The sequence below is a fragment of the Prenolepis imparis genome, unplaced genomic scaffold, assembly GCF_030444845.1.
Source record: "Prenolepis imparis isolate NDT839.2.m4 unplaced genomic scaffold, iyPreImpa1.0 SCAF_12, whole genome shotgun sequence".
Lineage (NCBI taxonomy): Eukaryota > Metazoa > Arthropoda > Insecta > Hymenoptera > Formicidae > Prenolepis > Prenolepis imparis.
Window position 1 is genome coordinate 9237217 of NW_028141170.1, and position 16376 is coordinate 9253592.

At 34.9% G+C, this 16376-nt stretch overlaps 4 protein-coding genes across 8 annotated transcripts; 1 reads left to right on the forward strand and 3 right to left on the reverse strand.

The window, feature by feature from the left end:
* Positions 1-294: 294 nt before the first annotated feature.
* Caf1-55 (chromatin assembly factor 1 p55 subunit) lies at positions 295-3914 on the reverse strand. 2 transcript variants are annotated; one of them, XM_083052078.1, is made up of 5 exons: positions 3753-3914; positions 2343-2838; positions 1968-2225; positions 1310-1637; positions 295-1046 (listed from the first exon to the last, which is right to left on the reverse strand). In XM_083052078.1, exons 1-5 carry the CDS (start codon positions 3772-3774, stop codon positions 867-869), a joined length of 1284 nt encoding a protein of 427 aa, XP_082908204.1. In that variant the 5' UTR covers positions 3775-3914; the 3' UTR covers positions 295-866. The 2 variants fall into 2 exon arrangements, with proteins under 2 accessions (XP_082908204.1, XP_082908203.1); XM_083052077.1 differs by having other exon boundaries at positions 297-1046; positions 2343-2841; positions 3753-3913.
* Positions 3915-4538: 624 nt separating this feature from the next.
* LOC145944070 (iron-sulfur cluster transfer protein NUBPL) lies at positions 4539-6385 on the reverse strand. Its single transcript, XM_083052083.1, has 4 exons — positions 5973-6385; positions 5424-5755; positions 4976-5349; positions 4539-4716 (listed from the first exon to the last, which is right to left on the reverse strand). Exons 1-4 carry the CDS (start codon positions 6042-6044, stop codon positions 4547-4549), a joined length of 948 nt encoding a protein of 315 aa, XP_082908209.1. The 5' UTR covers positions 6045-6385; the 3' UTR covers positions 4539-4546.
* A 166-nt stretch (positions 6386-6551) lies between these two features.
* LOC145943605 (uncharacterized) lies at positions 6552-12650 on the forward strand. Of its 4 annotated transcripts, none has more exons than XM_083051237.1 (7): positions 6552-6803; positions 7390-7457; positions 7542-7880; positions 7972-8711; positions 8793-8936; positions 9293-11334; positions 11921-12650. In XM_083051237.1, the coding sequence occupies exons 2-7, from the start codon at positions 7426-7428 to the stop codon at positions 12143-12145; spliced, it is 3522 nt and encodes a 1173-aa protein (XP_082907363.1). In that variant the 5' UTR covers positions 6552-6803; positions 7390-7425; the 3' UTR covers positions 12146-12650. The 4 variants fall into 4 exon arrangements, with proteins under 4 accessions (XP_082907363.1, XP_082907362.1, XP_082907364.1 ...); XM_083051236.1 differs by having other exon boundaries at positions 6552-6704; XM_083051238.1 differs by lacking the exon at positions 6552-6803 and adding an exon at positions 6829-7193.
* Positions 12651-12952: 302 nt separating this feature from the next.
* Positions 12953-15688, reverse strand: LOC145943606 (uncharacterized). The gene is made up of 5 exons (XM_083051240.1): positions 15315-15688; positions 14857-15060; positions 14389-14685; positions 14001-14237; positions 12953-13765 (listed from the first exon to the last, which is right to left on the reverse strand). Exons 1-5 carry the CDS (start codon positions 15336-15338, stop codon positions 13583-13585), a joined length of 945 nt encoding a protein of 314 aa, XP_082907366.1. The 5' UTR covers positions 15339-15688; the 3' UTR covers positions 12953-13582.
* Between the last annotated feature and the right edge of the window lie 688 nt (positions 15689-16376).

A 16376-nucleotide genomic window follows, 5' to 3' on the forward strand; every position in this document is an offset into this window, starting at 1 on the left:
AAAATTGATTTGCGTGCTTTTTTTTGTATTGAATGTGTTTCTTCATCGATCCAGATAACAAAAAAAAATTGTAAGCTGTTAAAAATAATTATTTTTCTGGTTATTGTATTTAATTCTAGGAAAAAAGCTAACAATTCCCCACCTATTACAATATCTAAGTTTTGTTTTTTTTTTCTTTTACATTTATAATTATTTTAAATTACTGTGAGGATTATAGTAGTAAAAAGTCATAAGAAAATAGTAATAAAGGAAATTGGGAAAAGCGCAAGTTGAACTAAGCATCATTCGATTTTGGGTCATTTCTTTATTATTCACGCTTAAAACGAAGTAGAAAAAGTACTTGGCATGTCCTAAACTTACTTGAGCTTCCTCCTCTGTGACAGAGAAATAGTGCCTTCATACAAAAAGATGACTTGTAACGGGTGGAACTAACAGTTATTCTGTTTTAGCTAGTTTTATTAACTAGCCAGTTTATTCTGTTGTTTTTAAACATAGCCAAGTCGTCATCGCGAAACAATAATACTCGCTATTCGCAATTGCCATTCAAGAAGATATAAATCCATTTAGTCAAATGTGATAAAATGTCAATTGTTTATGTTATCTATCCAAAATGTGTTCATGGAACTTCCGAAAATATGGTGATAAACTTTTTTTCTTAATTACAACATTTTTCGTGTTAATTTACTTGTAATCGATCAATTAAAAGCGAGGATTATTATTTCTCGATGGAAAGAAATGTGTGTCATCGTCTGTGTTGTCAGTTGTTACACCAAAAGATTTAACAACATGACGCGCAATTGTAGCTGCGCTTATAATCCTCAATCGACAGCAATAGTTCAAAACGATTCGACGAATTACATTCCGCGTTATGAACCGCCAGTCTCGATTTCGCTGCCCGGTGTTTCGGGTTCTTCGTCGTTGTAAATATTTTCTGCCATTTGCCATACTTGCATTATATTATCCTCTGATACCGAGCATATAACCCACGGTTCGTTTGGATTCCATGAAAAATCACTAATCTTTGCAGTATGACCTCCATGTATGAACTGTAAAATATATTTAGAGTCTAAATTAAGAAATGAGAATTGAATATTTAGATTCTCGATTCCAAAAGGAGACTCGAGTAATTATAAATATCTAAATTAGAAAAAGAAAGTAATAGACTCAGATATCACAATTATTATTATATCATTTTGACGTCAAAATGACTACTTTTGCTATCTGGGAGATTTTAAATGTTCTTTTATTAAGAAATTCTCTTTCTTAATTATTAATTTTCTTATTGTGGTCAATTAAATTTCATTATTACCAGAAGTTCGGGTGGTCCGTCTTCGGCATCCTCGCTCGATTGCTCCTCGCCGATTTTGCTGAGATCCCAAACATGCAATCGTCTATCTGTGCCGCTGCTCGCCAATATCGTCTCGTTATGTGGCGACCATTGAACCTGGAAGATCTCATCTTTGTGTGATTCGAACGAATGTAACTTCAGTTTTAGATTCCGCAAGTCCCAGAGTGCTACAGTTTTGTCTGCGCTGCCAGTGGCCAGTATAAATTCAGAATATGGATTAAAACTGAGACAATTCACCTCCGCAGTGTGAGCATCCACGGTATGACTTGGTTTACTAGTGTTGTTACATCTGCACATATTAAAATTAGCGATAACGTACATTATTAAATAATCGTAATTTTAGTAGCATACTAATAGAATATTGAGAGACTTTATAGATATTAATAGAATATTGTGTATATGTAATTTTCTTAACATTGCTTTTGTTAATTTAAAAAACAATGTTAAGGAAATTACACACACAATATATATACATACAATATTTTATTAATATCTATAAAGTTAACATTAATATAATTAAATTTAAATATTTTAAATATTTTTTTTTTGAAAAACTTAAAAATTTTATTAGAAAAATATTTATTACAATTATTAATGTAAATGTACAGACAATAATTACCTAGTATCCCAAATCATGAGCTTTTGATCATCAGCAACCGAACCGAATAAGGATTCATGTAATAAATGCCAAGCTACATCCTCAACCACAGCTGTGTGGCCTGTGAATATAGTTTTGGCATCGATAACACGATTTTCCTTTGGAGTGGCATTGATATCCCATAGACAGATTGTATGATCGTCAGACGCACTAAGCAGATATCCATTGAGATTTGGATTCCATGAGAGACCGTAACCTTCCTTTTGATGTCCTCGCAATCTGAACACATGTATAATTACAGTTATAATAGATACATAAATACAATTATAATCATGATAGGATATATTGATACTTTGTCCATTTATGTCATATCTGTTTGACAAATCACATGCATACCTCAAATCTGGATGACATTCTCCATTGGGATCAGGTTTACTTGGATGTTTGGTATAATCGAATACAAGCACATCACTTGAGGGTGTTTTTGTTGCGATCACACATGGATTCTGTGGCATGTATCGTGCTCTGTTGACCTCGCCTTCGTGATTAATCTTTATCTCGATTTCGATTTTGCCGCTCACGGAACCAAATCCACCAAATTCGCCCTTCTCATTGTCGTAATGAGAAGCATCAAATTGCGCATCTTCATTCGGCAACTGGACGCTTGCAATGAGCAAGTGATTCTGTTCATCCGAAGTATGAGTACCCAAGATTAATCTGTGCACTGAATAATCTTTTCCTTCCGGTCGGGTAACATCTGGCAGCCATTGGGCGGTCAAAGAAGGCCATTCCAGAGCATGTGTCATCACAAGATCGTATAAAAATGGTGTATTTTTCTTCCATATTTTGTATTCTTCGTTAATAATACGTTCCTCTACTGCATCGTCAAAACCTTCTAAACAGATATATCAACCATTTAAACTTTGTGCATAAAACTTCTACTGTGTACAAAATAAATAAATGAGATAATGTATAAAAGATGATATATAAATATAACTGTCGTGCACAAAATAATGTACACATCTTTAAATCATCTATATAATATCAGTTCGTATACAAATAAAGAAATTTTAATTATTATAAATATACATAGAATTAAATGCACAATTAATAATATAAGTACGCAATCATTATGCATATTGAAAAATTAGAAATACCTAATATTTATATATACAATTTATAAATAAATGCTCTAATATATTATAATTACAAATATTCCACGACAAATCACATTGTATATATTTAAAAACACCCAACACATATAAAATTTAAATAAATTAATGCTCCTATCATAATTACAAACGTTTCCACGGCGAAGTTAAAAGAATAAAATTTCTCATCGTGCACGAAGTACGTTTTTAGTTTCGAGCGCGTTAATGCGACCATTTCGCCGAAATAATTATAAGAGCAAGGCGCGTTCGACCGGCTTGTTATATCGTCCGAAACATTTACTATATTGTTTAGAAATACCATCGGGGAGGTGGCATCTCTTTCCAAGAGCCATTAACACGGCATTTTACAACCGTTGTGTCGGCAACGTGTTCGAGACAACCGCGACTTTCCCCAATTTTCTCGCATCCGGACGAATCGCCTTGGTTCGAATTTTTTTTTCCCGCATTTACAAACACGACGAACCGAGGGATTTGTGCGGAATCGTGTTCTATTCTAGGTGCTCACGCGAGAGCGGCGTGACGATAAACGTCGGGGCGTCCTTTCGCCGAAATCGCCGATCGCCGATACAATTTGTTTATTGCCGCGCGGAAACACGCGGAGAGCGAAAGAAGGCAGGAGCACACGAATCCTTACCGCCGTCCTTGTCCGTCATCATTTATCCCTCCGAAATAGGCGTAAAGACGGCAGGAGATAATCGAAGAACGAAGCACCGCTTGGCAGAGTCCGGCCCGCCAAAATCGACAAAACACAGCAACAGGACACCGACACCGACGAGAGAGAGACGCTCGCCGGAGAGAGTAGAGGCCCGTTTTCAACGCGGCGACGCTCCATTTCTATTGGCTCCGCCGAAATTTCGCTCTCTCTCCTCCTTATGGATTTTACATTAGGGACGGACAAGCTTGGGGAGAAAAATCCATATAAATGTTATTATTTTTCGGTGTAAATTGTTACGGAAAGAAAAATGATTAGCTGTTGCTACTATGAGAAATATTTATTGTCTATAACTATCTCTCTTTCTCTCGCTTCTCTCTCAGAGGTTACCTAGATTTATTCCAAGATTTATTTCTTTCATAACCGCATATTCATCGGCCAATATTATATGTATATGATTTGATTTTTGTTTGTTTTATGCAAATTTATCAGATATATATTTACATCTCGAGCTTGACGATAGATTTTAAATTCTAATTCAAACTGAATTTTTAAAAATGCACTTTATTTTAAATGAATATTATATCAAATTTTGATATAATAATATATAAATATATAGATTTTGATATATCAAATTTGATAATAATTTCAACTGTTATATTATCACATATTTTAGGAAATCTTTGTTACAGCCTTTTATTATTTAGATTTGTAGAGAGAGATAGGAAATATATTATAGAAATATATTATATAAATATATTACTTGAATATAAAAATCATTCTTCATATATTTCTTGCTTATTCAAAAATGTGATCACATGTTTTGCTAATTCTTTATAAGCCTCTGCCTCTCTGGTCTTTGGAGCTGCCAAAACAATCGGTTTACCATTATCTGAACTTTCTGCGATGCTTTCGTGCATTGGTATCTTCTGTAAGATATCTACATCTGTGACATACATGATTCATATTATATATTACCCACAGACACATATATATTAAAATATAAAAATAAAAAGAAAAAATACATCTCTCATGTAAATAATAATGTAATAAATGTAATAAATAAGAACATTCATTGTAATTGAAAAGAAACGTATCTTATTAATAAATTATATTGTATATAATTATATAAAATATATTATTATATAAAATATAAAATAAAATATATAATTATATGTTATAATTATTATATAATAATTAATTACCAAGTTCTTTAGCTAATGATAATGTGGCATTGCCAAAGAGATGAATCTCCGTCATGCATCTTGGACACATAATGGTGCTCATGTTTTCTACGATTCCAGCAACATGTATGTCCAATTTCTTAAACATATTTGCGCCTCTCCTGGTCACTTCTAACGCGACTTTTTGCGGCGTCGTTACTAGCAAGGCGCCAGTAATAAAGAAATTCTGAATCAGGGATAGATGCGTGTCTCCCGTTCCAGGAGGAGTGTCAATTACAAGATAATCAAGCGAGCCCCATGCCACATGATTCACCAGCTTGTCTAACGCGCTCATCACCATGAGGCCTCTCCAAACTACCGGTGATTTCTCATCGATTAAAAATCCCATGGACATACTGCAAGTAAAATAAAAAATTGTACAGCATAGACCCATTTATCGAATCATTTAATGCGCTTAACAATTAATCACCATTTCACACCATAATTTACAAGAGGTTCCATGAGATTCTCTTGATTTATCACAGGAGATTCGTATATATTCATCATCAATGGTATAGACGGTCCGAAAACGTCTGCATCTAACAGTCCAATCGACTTTTTCGGTTCGATAACTTTTAAGGCTGTTGCTAAATTTACAGCAGTTGTTGATTTTCCAACACCACCTTTACCAGAGGCAACTAGCAAAATTTGTTTAACGCCTTTTATTCGCTTTCGCTTAGGAAGTCCACGTGCCATGATTTCTTTCTGTCTGGCCTCTACATTTTCTTGCCTAGTCTTGGCTGCGTCAATTGTTGTGTTGTACTGGAACAAGCATGAATGAGGAATAACCAACACACAGGATTTCTTGATATAAAATAATTAAAAACTTTTTTTTATTGAATCTTAGTCATTTTTTAAGTCAAAGGACCTTTTAATTGTTTATTTCAAGAAAAAGTATAAAGTTTCAAGACATGAGATCTTGATGAGATATTATGTATCTTATGTCACTTGTATCTTATCAGAATCATTCAATATTTACTTTTTTGTGTCGTTGCCACTGAAGATGCTTTAAATATTCGCTTAAACGCGGTCTCGCAATAATATTCAACATTTTTTCCAATCAATTTATAACCTCGTGTGCGATATGCGAAATATGTAACGCATCATATTACAAAAATATATGTCAAAAATTATACTGGCATTTAAAACAAGATCTTGCTGGTAAAAAAAAAAATCTCGAAAGCTTTCATCTTCTTTCCATTCCTTTTTCCTTCATCATAATCGAAAAAGTAATTTCGTAAAAATAGCCGCAACGAAAATGTGTGACGCAAGTTTGTTTTTCAAAAGCTTCCATCTGTCAACGTTGGAGCGACCATAGAATATATAAAATATATAATATTAGAGCGCGTGTCGAAGTGTGCGGCGCGTTCGACTTTCGACTTTGAATTGAATCGACTTAACCTTCAACGCGGCGTCGGAATTCGGTGCGCGGAGTGGGGGCTGGGTGGTGGGGGGATGCGCGCGCCACCCAGCCAGCCCCCACCACGTCCCCCCCACCATTCTCCCCCACTCTGCGCACCAAATTCCGTGACCGCGTGACGCAGTGACGCAGCGCCACTTGAAGGTTAAAGTCGAAGTCGAACGCGCCGCGCACGTCGACACGCGCTCTAATATTATATATTATATATTCTATGGTTGCGCGACCTGAAATTGGCAACATGCGTTGGAGGCGGGTTGAAAGATCAGCAGTGTCGTGCAAAAATGTGCGAAAGTAAGTTATTATTATTCGGAACGTCACATCGCGATTATCATTCCTCCGAGTTTCGCCGCCAATAATTTCCACTCCACCATCTTTCGCTCCCGCAAACATGTATGTACATACATACGTAAACAATTTGCACGTATGAGAGAAAAGAAACATGCACGCATAACCTAAATCTCAATGATGATTTGCACGATGACGAGTGATAATAAAAAGAGTGACGATTCGATTTTCTTTCGCGAAAAAGAAATTCGCGTTCGATTGTCATCCAGCAGAAGACGCGATGATTTAAACTGTCAGGTTGAGTTAGGTTAGGATGAAGTGAGTGTAGATTTCTAACACAAGTTGCGCCCGGATTGCGCTTATTTGTACTTTTGATACGCTGAAAAAAAAAAATGGCGTCCACTTAATCAACTTTCTGCTGAGTGTGAGATCTGTTTTGATTGGGACGTGCTGTCGATTAAAATCGATGATGATGATGATGATGATGAAACGTAGGTTTGTTTGCGCTATTGCTTTATCTTTGCTAAACATTATTTCGTGACGATCAAGAAAGTCGAAGCAATCTTTGATTAGAGGTTAAGGGAAAGAATAAATCTTTCAAGTTTTCGATTTAAAAAAAAATTAACTGCGAAATTTAATTCTGCTTTGTCTTCTCGAGTAGAAGGATATTAATGTGAATAAAAATGTGCAGGTGAAGGACGTCGCATTTGACCAGGGAAGACAGAATATGGGCCTAAAGGCAGCCGTTCAGGCTCTCAAGTAAGATTCAATTACAGCTTTAAAATGCAAAATACTTTTCTAGTTTGTATTTTATTAATATATGAAATGAATGTGTTTAAACAGGAAAGCGGAACCATTGAAGGATAAAGTCCAGCGTTGTAAGGATTTGCTGAACGACAATGATGCCTGGGTATGTCAGCAGCAGTTGCAAAAGATATATCAACAAGTCCTCATACTGGATTTGGAATACGCCTTGGATAGGAAAGTCGAGCAGGAGCTGTGGAATCTTGGATTTAAGAACTATATAGCGACTCTACAGTCGCAGGCCAAGGACAGGAAGAATCCCAAGCGTAGTGAATCGCAAGCGTTGCTCAGTTGGTGCTTACAAGCGGCCAGTGGGTTTTATTTAACTCTGCTGCAGGAAATTTGCACTGTATTTGATTTGGATCTACCATTTAGAAGGTATATGTCTTTGACAGAAGTATAATTGTATATTTTGTGTTCAATTTTATTATTTATCATTATTAAAAATATATATAATCAATTCTTACAGGAAAGGTTATGTATATGGTTACACATCCCCATGGAAGGCTGTTGAAAAATTATCTCCGCCTCACAAGTCGTCTTGTTTTTATGCTTGCCAATATTGCCTTGTACATCTGGGTGACATTGCACGGTATAGAAATGAAAGCAAGCAAGCTGAGATGTTTTATAGACACGCTGTTTCATTGTCACCATCCAGTGGACAGCCTTATAATCAACTGGCGCTCCTAGAAGCATCCCGTGGTGACAAATTGGGAACAGTGTTTCATTATGCACGTTCAGTAGCTGTCAAACATCCCTTTCCTGTTGCCACGGCGAATCTCGCCACTACTCTGTCATCCGCCTTGAACGACAAATCTTTCAATATCGACGGCAAGACCAAATTGAATTCTCAGGAGTATATCGCTGTCTTTCTGAAATTGCACGGAATAATTCATAATTTTGGCGACTTGAAGCTCGCGTGTTCGTACAGTAAACAGTTGACAGAAACGTTAACCGCGTTGGTCGCCACCGAGAGTTTCAGTCCGTGGATGCTGATACAGATGTTGGTAATAAATCTATATGCTCTGCAACACGCAGTCGGAAGTGGCACCGATAACACGGAATTACTCAAAAACGAACAATTGACCAACGATGAAAAAATGGCCCGTGATTGTATACTGGACCTAATCGCAGGCACTCTGTCTGCTTTGTTGTTACCCGTCTATACGATAAAGAACTCTATCATCGAGTATTTTGCGTTGCCTTCTAGTAAGTATATCTTTTGTATATACCGCAATTTTCGTTCGATTAGAACGAAATAAGGCACAACTAATTTTTTTTTCTTTGCAGTAAAACTGTGCCTTGAATGGATCAACATAAAACCCACGGTTTTGGAGGAAGTTGCTTTTACATCAAGATTACAAATTTGGCCCAGCCTCTGCGTGCTTTTGAATGCTCTGCAGAATTGTGTGGTGGATTTTAAGCATGACAAGTGTAAGTAGTTACGCATTGTATTTCAGAATTATCAGGCAGTCATTGTAAAATTATTTGCTTGCATATTTTAAATATCATTGATGAGAATTAAATTGTTTAGAAATAAAGTTTATAGTAGAAAATATTATATATATAATATATTATATAATAATATAATTTATATTATTATATTATTATATTAAATAATATTATATTGTGTTTGTATTGTTATATATATAATATTATATAATAACTTGTTTTGAGTATATAAAAAATATTAATATCACAAAAAATTCTTATTTTTTTTTCTTTATCTTTTCTTTCTCTCTAAGATAAAAAAGTAAGATAAGTTTAATGAAATATAATATGAACCACAGATGCTGTAGTGCCACTGCCAGAAGATCGCGACCTTCAGGGTTTCTTACCATTGGAAAAAAGTTTCGAGAATCTTAGATTCACGAATACCGCGTTAGAAGGCGACACCGCGATGTTAAACAAATTGCGTGCCGTACGCATTCTGCATCTGGGCCGTTGTCTCGCTCAGAATCGCATCAATGGATCTGCGCCGATCTCGATTACGACGGAGGAGAAAACTGGCGAGAGCAGATTCACGTCTACAAGTAACAGCGCTGGACTCAGCAACGAATTGATGAAGGAACTCGAGGAACTTAGTCTGAACAAGGAATTGAAACAATTGAACACCTCGATGAGCCCGGTACTGTCTGAAGCAGCTAGCAGCAAAAGTTCTACGGAGACTGACGTCGAGATTCCTGCAGATAAGAAGATCTTTCAAGGCATCCTTAAGCCCCAGGGTACCTTAGAACGGAACCGTGACTCCGAAACCAGCGGCGCCGAGGCGTCTTCTCTTCCGTCTTCCGGCGCAAGAAAGCCGCGGCAAAATATCGCGATGCAGGCGATTATGCGTCGCGCGGAGACCGAGCAGAAGCAGGTGACGTTCAAGAATGTATCGCCCGTGATCGTCGAGGAGGAGAACGATAAGAAGACGAAAGCGGCGAACGTCGCACCGATTACTACTTCCATGGCGAATAAACCGACACCGATTCTAGAGATGCCTAAGGCTAACGAGGCTTCCAGCGCGAACAATACTGTTGTTAGCCCTCCAACTCGACTGTCAACGATGTCGCTCGCTCCGTCCGCCGGTTCGCAGAGCCAGTCCCTGTTGGTTCAGAATCAACAGAGACTCGTGAAACAACCAACATTGCCGCCCAACATCCCTATGCCTGCTCAATTGGTGGTAGTCAAGGAACAACAGGCTCAGCAAGTTGCTCAACAAATGCTCCCGCAGTTGCACACTGGCAACATAGCGGCGCAGACCTGCGGAAATCAACAGACCTCGATCTTGGGACCGGTGTGCTATCCTCCGAATCAGTCGTTTAACGCGCAGAATCCGCAGTTCGCCAACAACTTCATGAACCGACCATCGCATTATCAGATACAGGGTCAGCTTGGTAACAATGGACAACCGGTTTCAGCGATACCGCAGGGCATCAACGGGATACATCATTCGATCAATCATCAGAGCAGACCGTTGCATCAGAGGATGCCGCAAAATGTGTCTCACAGCTCTGCGCAATTGTTGCAGCAAAACATGCGATTAGGTTCGCCCGCTCAGCCAAGCGTGTTGCAAAATATGAATCTGCCAGCGAATAATATGGGGCTACAGACTAGCATCAACGTGGAGCAACAGAATCACGCCATCGGATTGCAACAGACACAGCAGCAGAACATGATGCAGAGCAATTCTAGATCGAATAGCATGCACAATCAGTTGAACGGTAGTTCAGGTATGGCAAACGTATCCGCGATGATGTCGACATTATCCGTGTACGAGGATCCCCAGCAATCGAGTTTAACAACCCTGGTCAACAATTCGCAGAGTCCAACGAGCGGATCAGCAAACTTTCAGCTTAATTTCAATCAGAATCATTTTAATCAGAGTCAAACTTTCGTCGGTCAGGGTCCATTGTCGCAAAATCAGCCGTCGCCGTCGTTTTATAAGAATAATCCCGACACGATGGACTTTCAATTCCCGAATCAGACTAAGATAGTTAACAAGAATCAACAACCACCGCAGCAACAGCCAGTGACGAATAATTACAACATGTTCTGCAATTACGAGCCGACAGAGCACTTTAACTTGTGGAGGGACAGCCGACCCCCTCAACCACCGATCGCTTGGTGGGGTCCGGCTAATAATACTGCAACTCAGATGCACATGAAGGATTCCACTGTTAACGACAATGCATTCTCGAAATGGAGCGATTCGTCTACCCTCGGAAATATAGCAAGTAGGGTGCCGTTGACGCCGGGTAAAAATTACCAGCAGCAACAACAAAACGGACAGCACAGCAGACATCTTATGGCAGGAAATAATTTCGAGGATTCCAGAATGTTTGAAGTAAGTACTGTCACTTTGTCAGAAAACAAGTCATAATATCTATAAAACACACGACTCATACAATATATCCAGAGAATCGAATAAGAGAAATGTTCCTATAAATGTATATCTGAAAATAATTTATTAAATTAATTTTATGAAATTTTTATCTGCAATACATTACAAAAAAAGTTGAAAAAATAATTATTATAGTTTGACAAATCGAAATCTGAGAATAGTTTTCTGAAATATCTATTGTAAAATGTGTACAAAATGAACTATTAATTATATTAATAATTATAATAATATATTTATAATTTGTATATTGCATAATTTCTTTTATTTATTTCAATATATAATGCAAAGAATGGTTGTTTTTAATTTTATATTTACAAGTGACACATATGTATCATAATTATCAAGGTTCAATAAAGGTTTATCATGGACTTTTTTCGAAGTTATGTAATATTCATTTAACATTTTAAAGAAAATTAAGATTTAATATGTCAAAGTTATTTACAACAATTCTTTATATTATACTGCATTTATATATCTCGATGTACCTTTGTGTACGAGATAATTAAATATGATATGATATCTTTTCTAGGTCGAGCAGAAGCCGTCTCAACCCGTGAGTACCGGCAATACTTATTCCTTGTTTAGTAGCAACACATGGAGTACCGTCAACACGCCGATCAATACAAATTCGACGGGTCAAGATCAGATGAAGGCACGACTCCATCAGCAGTCTCTATGGTCCGGACCGGGTCCTTCGCCGTTAGAACGGCTTCTCGAGCAGCAGAAGTCGCTACGCGAGGGCGGGACCACTTGAAGGGACGCGCCGGAATCTGGTTAAAGGAGGCCAAGCAGTGTAATTTCGCATTCAGCGTATGCCGATTTAAGTAATCGTACATAAGCGTATGCGCGGCGACGAAAACAAATCACTTAATTATTCGATTGCGAGAAATGTGCAAAATTCTCCAAAGATATGTAGAAAGAACGGAAATACCGAGCTCGACTATATAAGATGCAGCCTATTATCCTCGTGGCATTATGATATGCGCAGAGGTAATATAATCTTCATTTATTTTGTAATTGCATGTGACAGATTTACGACAGACTTGAAATACACACTGCATGATTTTCGGATTTCTTGCAAATTAAGAAAAACAAGACGAAGGAATGAACGAGAGACGGCGATTTATTAATTTGTATGGAAATAAATAGGCAAGCAAACAAAAAAAAAGGAAAAAAATTATTAGAGGTGCAAGAGATGCAGTAGCTCTTAACATACATTAATTAGTATGCAGGAAATGAATGAAAAAAAAAAAAAAACGTAGATGTTAATTACAAGCGAGAGACGCGTGAATTTTGTGTTTTACTGATGTATTTAGAAAATCCACAATAAACATGAATGATTTATCAAAATCATCTTATATCAGCGGTATACGTAGTCTTGTTGCAATTTTGCAGCAGTTTAAATACTGAGATCCTGTATTTAAAAATTAGATGGATAATAATATTGGTTAAACACTCAGTTTAGTTTTTTTTAAATGTAATAACTTTATTTCACATTATACGAAAATATTTCATTAACAAGTTTTATTTCTGTAATATTATATGTAAGTTATATCACATATATGTCATAATTATATAATACATAGATATTGCAAAGTGTTCTCTCGTTTTGTCATAACAAGTTCTTAAAATTCTCATTTATATCAATAAACTTATGATATTGTTAGACCTATTTTGGAGAGTGACTATAGAAAGTGTAGCAAGTAAAAAAGTCATTATTTTTTTCTTTTTCTTCCTATTTTTTCAATACAGAACTGCCTAATTGTGGTTTTGTAATAAAATTATATTGAAAATTATTTGATGAAAAATTGTCACATTATTTGCATGATTGCATCTATTCCTGCAATCTATGATGAAATCTTAAGTTCTTTCTTAAATGCTTCTCTTATCTATTAATTAGACAGTATTGGTACTAATGTATAAGACCAAAATATAATTAAAAACTACATACTTATTTCAATGAAAATTACATTGAGTCATAAAATAAAGTGTTACTAGTTGTTAACATACTATAAACTATAAACAATTAAAAGTTTGTTTTATATTACATAACTGAATAAAAACCTTAATTATTTATATAGAAACATTATGTTTGGTAAAAGCAATAAATGAAATTACGTTAAATTTTTGTCAAGAAATTCATAGTGTTCAGCATGCAATTTTTTTATATAATATCAAATTGTTTCTTGAATTAAACGTCTTCAAGTACGTGCATCTCATTATCTTGTGCAGTGGCTCTATAATTGACTCTACGCTTCATCGTAAGATTGCAATGAAAAAAGTTTTTATTGTCGATTATGTGGCGCATATCGTTCTCGCGTACATGCAGACAATCATTAAAAATGCACTCCCTTCTTACTCGACATGACTTTACCTGTTGAAAAGTATAAGTTTTTAATAGTTTAATATATTATCTATTTTTTTGAGTTAGAGAGGAAGAGAGAGAGAGAGACACAAATAAATGTTCAATGCTAAAATTTCAATGCTACAATTCTTTTGTAAAAGTTTTATAATTATTTATAATTATATATCATTTCATCTGAAAATATAAAAAATGAGCTCTCTCCTTATATATGAAATCATATGAATAAATATGAACATAGTATTACCTGACCAGTGTAAGAGGCATTCATAGTTCCAACTGCCTCAAATGTATAAGTAAACTGTTTGCTTACATCAGTACAATTGACAATTTGTACGGAAGCTATTAAATCACCCATCTGACTTACACTGACATTTAAAAAAAAGAGGCCCATCTCTTTAATATGAAATGCGAAATCATAATCCCTATTCAAGATGTATTCCAGACTCCACTTTTTCTTAAATACAGTACCTCTTGTGCTGAACTATAATTATATTTAATCATGCAAAATCCAAACAAGAGAACCATCATTTCAAATCAATTTGAGATCAATCAAATTTAAGAAATTCAATTATAATATTGCCACATCCCAATCTCATTGATTGATATAATTCATAAAATCTACTGAACAATACCTCATAAAATACATCTTTATGATGATATCTTAAATGACCGATGATTCTTCCGTGTGCTAATTCCACTGTGCAGGAACCGATCCGACATGGAAATACTCCTTTCCCTATTCTAGGTGCTATATTCATTGGCTTTTTTTGTTCACTTCTCGGAGTAACAGGTTCAGCTTGATTTACAGGTTCAGTTTGACAAGCAGAAGATGTGGAAGGCATGGAAACAATCTCGGTTTGAGTGGCTACGCATACTTTATTATGCAAGATTCTTCTATTGAGCACATGATACGGATGCAGTAATGACAACTGGAAGTGATAAGTGATAATACTTTAAAATTATATCATTTAATCAATTATTTTTCAAAATTTGATCAAAAATGTTTCTGACTTGTGTATATATATGAGGACATTATTTTCATATTATTCTTGCATTTTATTATTAGTATCATTATATTATGAAAATAATAAGGACTGTACCTTTATATCATTCAATTTAGCTGCCAGTTGTTCCACTGCCAAATTTCTTGTATGAATAAAGGAGGATTTGCATATAGGACATATTTGTAGCTGTACTCTACACGGATTACATATGTGATGTCCATTTATACATTGAACTTTTGTACCTTGCGTTGTATCTAAGCATACAGGACATTGAAGCAATTCCTCTAATGCATCGCACCACTGAAATAATCAGAATTAATTATGAAAAAATTATGTATTCTGCAGTACATATAATTCGTGATATTATTCAAAAGATATTCATTTCATGAACATTAAATTAAGTGTTATCGTGATTTAATTATCTATAAGCGGTCAGTCAATTTGTTAAGAACACAAAAAAAGCAATCAATTATGATATAACGCAATATATGTATTGAAAAAATTTTGCTAGCACATATACTACAAATGCTAATAACGTATATAATATACTATACCATATCACGAATTTCTTCTACCATTGTGATTTAGCTCGATTTCGAATTAAAAATACAAGTACAAAATGTTACTTCGGACACACAAACAATTGACAAAAAAATATTCGTTATATTATTTATATATGAGATTATATTCTCTATATATTCTTTCGTGGAATTCCCCGTTGTTCCGGTTTCCTTCTGCTACGATTGAATAAAACTATAGGCAGATTCAAAAGTGAAAATTAAGGCGACAAGCATTACTTTACAAGACTTGAATTTGATTCGCGAATTAAAGTCTGGTGCACATTATAAATTACATTTTAATATATATAACGTAACAAATGACATATGACCAGGGTTTCTCTATCATAACCGCATTGTCGGCAAATTTTTTTCACGTTTGAAACTAAATAAATTATACATTTTATATGACAAAAAATAGAACAAATATATATATATATATCGATTAGTTATTGGATAAAAAACTGGAAATCCCTATCAAAATTCTAAAAATTCTTAAAATAAAAAATAATATGCAATTTTTTATTTTGCCTTAAACTAAATTTGATTGATGCTTATATATTTATGTATTATACAAATTACAGATAAATTGCAAAATTATGCAAATCAAAATTATACCAATATCTGTAATTATTGACAAAGAGAGAAAAGCTTTTATTTTTAAACATAAAAATAATAGATAGTTTTGCCATATTTGGTCCGGACCAATCAGTAAAAAGTTAAAAATGTTCAGACTTTTATTGAAGAATCTCTATCGTTTAATACCACCATCTGCATCATAATTACCTAGAATTATGTAACCATAATTATCTTTCAATTGCTGATAAAACTAAATTTGATTTTATCATTTGTTCGTAATGTACTTATAATATTTAAATATATATATATATATACATTTCATATAAATTCAATTATATTTTAACAGCACAGTTAATATATACTATTTTCAATAGAAAATAAAAAAAACAATTTTAGAGAAAAATCAGATTATATATACATATATCTATTTATTCTTACAATAGACAGAGAGCATTAATTATTAATTATACAATAACTTAC

Coding starts and splice junctions, on each gene's coding strand:
- LOC145943605 (XM_083051237.1), top strand. CDS start 7,426: ATGGGCCTAAAGGCAGCCGTTCAGGCTCTCAA. Junction 8,712..8,792: donor GTATTTTGCGTTGCCTTCTA/GTAAGTATATCT, acceptor TTTTCTTTGCAG/TAAAACTGTGCCTTGAATGG. Junction 11,335..11,920: donor AGGATTCCAGAATGTTTGAA/GTAAGTACTGTC, acceptor TATCTTTTCTAG/GTCGAGCAGAAGCCGTCTCA.
- LOC145943606 (XM_083051240.1), bottom strand. CDS start 15,338: ATGGTAGAAGAAATTCGTGATATG. Junction 15,061..15,314: donor TAGAAGAAATTCGTGATATG/GTATAGTATATT, acceptor TGATTATTTCAG/TGGTGCGATGCATTAGAGGA. Junction 14,238..14,388: donor ATAAAGATGTATTTTATGAG/GTATTGTTCAGT, acceptor ATATAATTATAG/TTCAGCACAAGAGGTACTGT.
- Caf1-55 (XM_083052077.1), bottom strand. CDS start 3,774: ATGATGACGGACAAGGACGGCG. Junction 1,638..1,967: donor CTCATGATTTGGGATACTAG/GTAATTATTGTC, acceptor TAATATGTGCAG/ATGTAACAACACTAGTAAAC. Junction 1,047..1,309: donor ACGGACCACCCGAACTTCTG/GTAATAATGAAA, acceptor TATATTTTACAG/TTCATACATGGAGGTCATAC.
- LOC145944070 (XM_083052083.1), bottom strand. CDS start 6,044: ATGTTGAATATTATTGCGAGACCGCGTTTAAGCGAATATTTAAAGCAT. Junction 5,756..5,972: donor AGTGGCAACGACACAAAAAA/GTAAATATTGAA, acceptor TGCTTGTTCCAG/TACAACACAACAATTGACGC. Junction 4,717..4,975: donor ATCATTAGCTAAAGAACTTG/GTAATTAATTAT, acceptor TGTATGTCACAG/ATGTAGATATCTTACAGAAG.